We start from the raw sequence: 8,776 nt of genomic DNA, 5'->3' as shown, positions 1-8,776 counted from the left end.
GAAAGGGAAGCAGTGGTTGGGAAGGGAGTGAGATAGGGTTGTAGCCTCTCCCTGATGTTATTCAATCTCTATATTGAGCAAGCAGTAAAGGAAACAAAAGAAAAATTCGGAGTAGGTATTACAATGTATGGAGAAGAAATAAAAACTTTGAGGTTCGCCGATGACATTGTAATTCTGTCAGAGACGGCAAAGGACTTGGAAGAGCAGTTGAACAGAATGGGTAGTGTCTTGACAGGTGGATATAAAATGAACATCAACAAAAGCAAATCGAGGATAATGGAATGTAGTCGAATTAAGTCGGGTGATGCTGAGGGAATTAGATTTGGAAATGAGACACTTAAAGTAGTACAGGAGTTTTGCTATTTCGGGAGCAAAATAACTGATGATGGTCGAAGTAGAGAGGATATAAAATGTAGTCTGGAAATGGCAAGGAAAGCGTTTCTGAAGAAGAGAGATTTGTTAACATCGAGTATAGATTAAGTGTCAGGAAGTCGTTTCTGAAAGTATTTGTATGTAGTGTAGCCATGTATGGAAGTGAAACATGGACGATAAATAGTTTGGACAAGAAGAGAACAGAAGCTTTCGAAATGTGGTGCTACAGAAGAATGTTGAAGATTAGATGGGTAGATCACATAACTAATGAGGAAGTATTGAATAGGATTAGGGAGAAGAGAAGTTTGTGGCACAACTTGACTAGAAGAAGGGATAGGTTGGTAGTTCTGAGGCATCAAGGGATCACCAGTTTAGTATTGGAGGGCAGTGTGGAGGGTAAAAATCGTAGAGGGAGACCAAGAGATGAATAAACTAAGCAGATTCAGAAGGATGTAGGTTGCACAGTAGGTACTGGGAGATGAAGAAGCTTGCACAGGATAGAGAAGCATGGAGAGCTACATCAGACCAGTCTCAGGACTGAAGACCACAACAACAACATCTACATCATTCCATGATTTATTCAGTTTTCAAATTTATACTGACTTTTTGATCACCCGGTACTTTAGCATTAAAGAAGAGCACTAATCCTCTAAAGCCGAAATGTTGAGTCATTGAAATGCACGCAGTGATCTGGTAAAAACTAATATGTCCCCCCCCCCTTGGGTCTCCTGGACCAATTGGAGTTTAATTTGGTTATAACATTGACTTTGTAAAAAGAGGTACCCCTGCCTCTACTAATGATGTTAATTTTTTAGGTATATTCAGATTTTGTGTGGTGTTCATGTATTTGCAAATGTTTCATGTACTAGATGGGCTGTTCCAAGATGTTGCTGATCCTTCCTGAGGGTCATTTTACTGATATCAACCTTCGGCTGGCCTATTCAAGACAACTACAACCAACTACCATTCTACATCTGATCTACGTTTTGCTGAGATTGACCACTCGGCAATGAACTCATTATTACTATCACTCTCCTATTCCCAAAAGTAAAGGAAACTATGCAACTGACTATACTATTCTACTCATGATATAATGATGTTGATTTGAAACACAAACATTCTACATTTGTAAACTATGAACGTATGTTTGAGACTCATACTAACACTTTAAAAAATGCGCTGAGTGTGCAGAAGTACCAGATTATGCTGCAATATTTATTGATATGAGAGGTTTGAAGGCCCTACCTGTGACCTTTATTTGATTTCACAAAGAGCATTTTCGTATGTGGGGCAAGAAATATGGGCCCAGTTTGTTTAATCCCACCTCTGGCAGTGAGTCATGGCTAATGATTCACTTACATTAAATATACAATGTGCTGTTTGTGTTGAATTACAGCAAGATAAGAAAAGGTCCTAAAAATGTTGTAATGCACTTGTTATAGCACTTTAGGTACTGTCTTTCTAAGTGGTGTAAAGGATTGTTTCTAAAGGCTCATATTAAATTAATTAAAACATTGCTGTCAGTTTTACAGATGTCATGTTTTTCATAAGCTTAGATAATTACTCATTATTCAGATAATGTCATATCATTAAATGCACTGCTGTTGTGGCGAACATTTAAAGAGTACAAATAACTCAGATGATCTAAAGGAAGTCTATTATTTTATAGAATTCCCTGTCTGACAGATTATTTCATAATCCACTGTATGATTGTAATGTTTTATGCAAATAAACTTTATATATTCTGTCTGTATATTTTGAGCTGTTCTTCATTTTATTATGATGAAAAATCCTTATCATTGTTTTTAGAATCATTGACAGATTAATCCATATTTCACTGTATAATTGTAACGTCTTTATACAAATAGACGTCATGTATTCTGAATTTCTATGTTGAGCAATTCATTGAACTATGATTAAAAATACTGTATCATTTTGATGCAATCTCTAGAGAATGGCTTGTTGCTTACATAACTGAAGGCTCATAAATTTTGGTGGGTTTGCATTCAGATGAAAGTTAGTGATTCATAAATTATCAGCATCTCAAAGGAAATGCTTCAGTAAACTTTCATTGTTATTATTTCTTGAAATAAAACATAGTGATCAGCTGTTGTACCACAGTTACTGGAACCTGTATTTCTTTTTTGATTTTATGTTCATAAGTAATGAACTGCTGTAAAAACACTGAAAGAACACTCATTTTATTTTACTTATCAATTAATTATTTTGCTACATGGAAATTCTTGAAGATTTTTTACTTTCCCTGAATCTTTCTGTCTCTTTGTTTTTGGTCACTTGTGTATGTAAAGCTCCCACATGCCTTACACTGTTCTGTTCTCTACATTCAGAATAGTTTTTGATCTGAGATGCCCCAATATGAAATCTAATATGAGTGTGAATGTGCAAAGTATGCACATGTTAGTGTTTTGATAGACTTCTCCGGACAGATTATCAGATATGCCATCAATACCACATGAGAATTTGGTTTTTGTTTTATAAGACTCACCTAGTGAGACTGGATCAAGCAAATGTAGCTAGTAAGAAGGCGTGGTCTGATCGAGGGGAGGGGGGGGGGCGTTGCTGTACCAATTTGGGTTGTGTGTTGCAGTGATGGTTATTCAATGCTTCACATGTTTCTTTAGGGTTAAAGATGGCACTATCTACATTCTTAATGTAATTGAGTGACATTCACTGTTTTTCTTAAGTGTCATTGTTAACCGTCCACATGGCTACATTCATTGCAAGAGTAGAATATGAATAGCCAGTTGCAGTTTCTTGCCTTTGCAGAACCTTGTTAATTGTTTTACAGTTTGAAATAACCATGAGATAACTTGATTGTAGTCCTTCCATTTCTTTCCCATTAACTAGCACACTAGCATTGTCTTCAAACTGAATCAAGCTGTTACAGAATTTGTTGAGGTGATCAGTCTCAATGTACAATAGATATAGAAGAGGTCATTGTGCTGAGCCTTCTGGCGCTCCATATTTAAAGGCATCATGGGATGAATAATATTAAATTGTGGTTACATACTTCAATAATTGCTTTCATCTGCTTACTCCTGATTTTTGCAGTTGTTGAATCTTCCTTTAATTCTCATGATAAATTTCTTGATGTTGTCAGGCGTAAGCAATAGTTTAGTGTGTCTATGATATCAAAAACGTTAGACAGATGTAAACATATTCCGTTGATGTTCCATGTAGTTTTTGAAGCATTTTACTTAAAAGTTAAAAAATTGCTGTATCAGTTGATCAGCCCTTCCTGAAACCATGTTGTGCTATAGATAGTAATCTAAACTTTTCGAGGAAATCTGCTACTTTCCTCCAAAAATCTTTTGTACGATATTTCAGAATATATATAATGGAGCATTGGGCCTGAAATTAGCTACTTTGTTCTTTTTAGTTTTCTTGATTTGTCCAGTTTGAAAAGAACCGTTAAACGGATGAGCTAATGATGCAGCAATGAGATGTCAACATTTTTTAACTTTGTCAACTGAACACAGCAATTTGATTGGACTGTTCCCTAGTGCAGATACTTTTATTTTATCTACAGTACCATGAAAGATTATGGCAAAAGACAGCATCGAGTGAGTAATAATTTTGGTTAAGCCTGCAACGATTTTTTTTTAATTAAAGTTTCTTCATTTGTCGTAGTATCAACTTCTCTTATATCCTCTTTTAAAGAATAATAAGTAACCACTTTCTTATCTCGATTGCTGTGTTCCTTGGTCCTAACTTTTCACAATCATGCCTGAGTCCTATTATTTCAATAAACTCAGTAATAGGCACCCTGAAGCACTGACGCGAATCAATCATTTTAGATTTTACTGTGTACCCAAGAATGAGGAAAACTATACTAAACCATAATTGACTCAAACGCGTTTTGTGCACCATGCTTGCGGCAGTCTTCTGTCCACACTGTACGATTTGTCTGTTTACTTATGAGGAATTTTGATCAACTCTCCAAATTTTACGTTTGCACTCAACGTATATGTGTGCAAACCTCCTGTCCTCACGCTATAAGTCTTTCTGTGCAAATACGATGTGCACAGTCTTGTGCATGGAATGTTGTTAACTCTTTGGTGTAGTAGCACTATACCAAAGATGGTAGGCGTTCCAAGTAGCGTTTTGCACTCTCTTTGATTTTCTATCTTTCAGTTCCTTGCCTCCGGAGGTGTGGGTCTGTTCTAGTTAAGAGAATGGGTACGTATTGTGTATGTTTTATTTTTATATTGTTTCCCAACGCAAACGTGTTTTATATTAATTTTGATGGACGTGGAAAATATTTTCTTGTTTGATTGGAGGAAAACAGATGTAATTGTTCCACTGATTCAACCACGTGGCTGTATTCGTTGGAGTTATGTTTGTTTCCGATTTCGTGTATATAATTTAACATTTATCGTGCAGGTAAACCACGCGGTCTTCGTACTGCTCGCAAGCATGTAAATCACAGGCGAGAACAGAGGTGGGCAGATAACGATTATAAGAAAGCTCATCTTGGTACTAGATGGAAGGCCAACCCATTTGGTGGTGCGTCCCACGCGAAAGGAATTGTCTTGGAAAAAGTGTAAGTAGAAGTGATGTTTATTTACCTAAAATAGTTTACCATATTTATCTCGCCTTGTTCCCGTAAGTGATGACTTGTTCTCACTTTATTGAGAAATAACTACCGTGGATTGGAGAAACTGGTGACTGCACGCGAAGTGTCCGATAAATGAACATAGTGATCTGTAGCTTATTTTATGTGAAAAATGCTCATTTATGATTTTTGTGCGGTTTATTTTGGTGGATTATAATCGTACAATCCATATAAGCATATGTTGTAGGTGCTGGATGGCCCCTGCATCTTGGCATTTGAAGTTGATAATTAGTCTTGTGAGAGAACGTTGAGCACTGTGTAAAACATTTGTCGCACAGAGGGATTATGTTGGCATGCCACAATGTATGCTTAAATTCTGCCCATTGTGCCTTGATATGGAATCTAAGGATTGCATGTATGTTAAGCGTATTTAACAAAGAGAGGGTGATTGTGAGAGAAAAGTAAAGTTTGTAGTTAAGTGACAACAGCCAGTAAATGTTTGCAGCTCAAACTAGCATTTTGATTGACTTGAGCAGCAGGTCATTGCATTGTTGGCTACTTTCCTCTGCCCTATGTGTAGTGCTTTCCTTGCAAGACTGGAGATTTCTGTAAGACATGCAACATAAATCAGCACAGTGAAGCTGATAGTGTGGTTGCATGATGCCAAACTGCCTACTATTCCACTCTTAAATGTCAGTTATTTAATTTTAAGTACAGGATCCATTATTGGAAACATGCTGAATATCTCCACCAAAACCCATGACTTCAGGGATTGTCCAGCATCACCCTCTAGTTCCAAAATGTTCTCTCATTGTGTGTTGGGTAGAAATATTTGAAATTTATTATTGTTATGAATTAGTTTCTTATTGATTTGATACGTCAGTGAACTTTCTTATGGCAGTAATTAAGTTTTCCGGCTCACCGATGTTTTCATGCTACAAGGGATAAGATCCCAAATACAGAGTATTGGTGGATCTTGAAATTATTTCCTCTAGCATGAACCATTCAGACTGACACCCTGTTGGTATATTAAGACAGTGGGAGTACATTACTTGCTCAGGGCATTATTGGCTGATTTCAGATTGCACCAATCTCAGCAAGTAAAAGTATTTCTGCATTTAATTTGTTGGAAAACTGCACTCAGTGTAGCCTACTGAGAGTTTTCTGTTGTGTGCTGTTATTGGTAACACTTGTCTTGGCGAATGAAGGGAAATGAACATTAATCATGAATCAATTGGATATGGTTAGCTGATCATATTGCTTATTCATAATTTACAGTGTTAAGCAAGTTAATTTAGTCGGTAGTTTCTCATTCACGGCGATTTAAGCAGAACTATCGGGTCTCAACCAAACTACAGCCTTTCAAATTGTGACCTAACTCGTTAGAAAAAAAAAAAATTCAGGTATTTGTGGTAACCAAGATTATAAGATGGAGTGATTCTCATTGGTTACTATACGATATCATCTGCGAACAATAACAAACTGCCTGGAGCAGAACACAACAGACAAGTTGAGGTACACCTCAAATGTTCTTGGGCTAATTTGTCATTTTTCTGTAAGATTTCAATTAATCACACACATTTTTACAATGAACTGGTGTGGAAGTCATTAAACTTCCTTTGACTTTGTAACTTTGGTTAAGTTTCTTAGGCAAATGGTATTTACTAATGTGCGTACAGTAATTTGTATGCCAATTAAACCAGGCATATGATTTACCTGTTTACCATACTGGTGATTTACTAGTATTCAGTGCTTGATTTCCCAGTAAGGCTTTAAAACATTTTAATGATTGCTCCCATTATCCTCACTAATAGACTGTTCGCTATAATTAAAGTCAACAAGACTACAATAATATGACAGGTCTAATTATTACTGACACAGAAACATAACTAATAGACAACACGTCAGCTGGCTCCGCTTAAATGTTCAATTTACGATACTCAACCATCTGTCGTCTGTCTTCCACAGGCACCACTTATGATGCAAGACTCATTTTGTAACTTAGTGGAATGTCACAAAGTACTGTGCACCAGAGACTTCAACAAATGTATGTTAGCTGTTCCAGCAATATGTTGGAACTCGAGATGTTGCATCTTGCCTTGTGGAAATTGCAAACTTGCTATCCTTCACATTTTTCTATTTTTCCAAATTTTTATGGAAATATTTTATTTTTTATAGTGGTGTGGAAGCTAAGCAGCCCAACTCTGCCATTCGAAAGTGTGTAAGAGTACAACTTATTAAGAATGGAAAGAAGATTACAGCATTTGTTCCTCGAGATGGTTGCTTGAACTACATTGAGGAGAACGATGAAGTGTTGGTAGCTGGTTTTGGCCGTAAAGGTCATGCTGTTGGTGACATTCCTGGTAAGTTGGAGTTAACCATTTGTTGGTCTTAAAAATTCTTGTGGCTGAAATGGAAACTTTTCACTTAACTGTAAGGGGCCGTTAGATGAGACAGATGGGAAAGAATTAACTGTTCAATTTAAAAATAATTACAATAACTTAATTTTTCCCACTCTGTGGGCCCACACATATTTTGCCAAGGTTGTTTAGAGTTCCCTACAGAAGTTTGCTGGTAAACCCTTGCACATCCTCCATACAAATCTGTTATCTGCCCTTGCGATATCCATATTTTTGGAGCTGTTTCGGAAGATATGTGCCCTTCGATTTGCATCGGACAAAAAGGTGCACACCAGGGTGCAGTCAAGAGTCAGTGGGCAACTGCGAACATTCTCTATGAAGTCGGCGACCATCTTGTCTCAGTGGGATAAATGTGTTAACAGTTAAGGTGATCACTTTTGAAAGTATGAACAGTTTAAAAAGTAAAGTCCGCATTAGGTATTTTGTGTATTGTAAATTTATTAAAAGTACATAATTTGCATTCTGTCAGTGTACTAATTCTTTAAATATTAGCAGTTCCAGTTTACTGTAATGTATTCACCTATTTTGACAATATCCTGACAAATGATCAGGGTAGTGAATATTCTATTCAGATGTTTTATAATATACTTTTGACATGTTCCCCTTCCACAAGAATCATCTCACTTTTGGGTCTAAATGAAAGCTGAATCTACAGGAAATTTGTTAGGTGCAAATTCTCATTGATTTCCTTCATTTTTATTTAAAAAATACTGTGTAGCTTTGAATAGACCACTTCGTTCTGCTGATAAAAATAAAGTTGGCATGGTGGTACACTTTAATTAGTGTATTTCTGTATGTACTTAATTTTGTCATAAATTTAAAAATGATGTATGTTTTCTTTTATTACAGGTGTTCGATTCAAGGTTGTGAAAGTTGCCAACGTGTCACTTCTGGCCTTGTATAAAGAAAAGAAAGAAAGACCTAGATCATAGATTGTAATGTTATCCAATAAAATGAATTTCTAAAACGTTTATGGTTTCATCCAGAATATTAATGTAGTTATGTCCTATCTTTCCCTCCATTTCAGCTGTTTCGTTTGAGAAATACCTGTCCACATTTAGAGGGAAGCACAGGTCTGGTTATTAGGTGCCTTTTATGCACTGATACTTGAATCTGCAGCAGGACCATTTCGTGCCAAGTGGTCTAATATCGAGAAATGTTCCCACATGACCATCATGGATTTTGATGAAATTTTGTATGAACATTCACACACGTTCTCAATGAATACTGGTAAAGCTTCAGTTTCAGAAATTCAATACTTGCAGAGATATAGTCACTTGTTTGAAACCATAGCACAGCTTCCAATAGTGCATCCTTGAATTTTCAGCAACTTTGAGATATCTCTGTAAGTATTTGCATGAAAGAAACAAAACTTGGCCATCTTATGCAACTTTTAGAGCTCTTTAAA

General features: G+C 36.3%; 1 protein-coding gene across 1 annotated transcript; it reads left to right on the top strand.

Annotated features, from left to right (window-relative positions):
• Window positions 1-4,449: 4,449 nt before the first annotated feature.
• On the top strand, window positions 4,450-8,339 carry LOC126187555 (40S ribosomal protein S23). The gene is made up of 4 exons (XM_049928708.1): window positions 4,450-4,572; window positions 4,777-4,936; window positions 7,127-7,311; window positions 8,218-8,339. The coding sequence occupies exons 1-4, from the start codon at window positions 4,569-4,571 to the stop codon at window positions 8,298-8,300; spliced, it is 432 nt and encodes a 143-aa protein (XP_049784665.1). The 5' UTR covers window positions 4,450-4,568; the 3' UTR covers window positions 8,301-8,339.
• Window positions 8,340-8,776: the final 437 nt, after the last annotated feature.

Source organism: Schistocerca cancellata, chromosome 5 (assembly GCF_023864275.1).
Source record: "Schistocerca cancellata isolate TAMUIC-IGC-003103 chromosome 5, iqSchCanc2.1, whole genome shotgun sequence".
Classification (NCBI taxonomy): Eukaryota; Metazoa; Arthropoda; class Insecta; order Orthoptera; family Acrididae; genus Schistocerca; species Schistocerca cancellata.
The sequence above is the reverse complement of the archived record's forward strand: the minus strand, read 5'-3'. Positions and strand labels throughout refer to the sequence as shown.

Excerpts from the sequence above, each read along its gene's own strand:
- LOC126187555 (XM_049928708.1), top strand. Across the intron at positions 4,937-7,126 it reads GGAATTGTCTTGGAAAAAGT|TGGTGTGGAAGCTAAGCAGC; the intron begins GTAAGTAGAAGT and ends TATTTTTTATAG. Across the intron at positions 7,312-8,217 it reads TGCTGTTGGTGACATTCCTG|GTGTTCGATTCAAGGTTGTG; the intron begins GTAAGTTGGAGT and ends CTTTTATTACAG.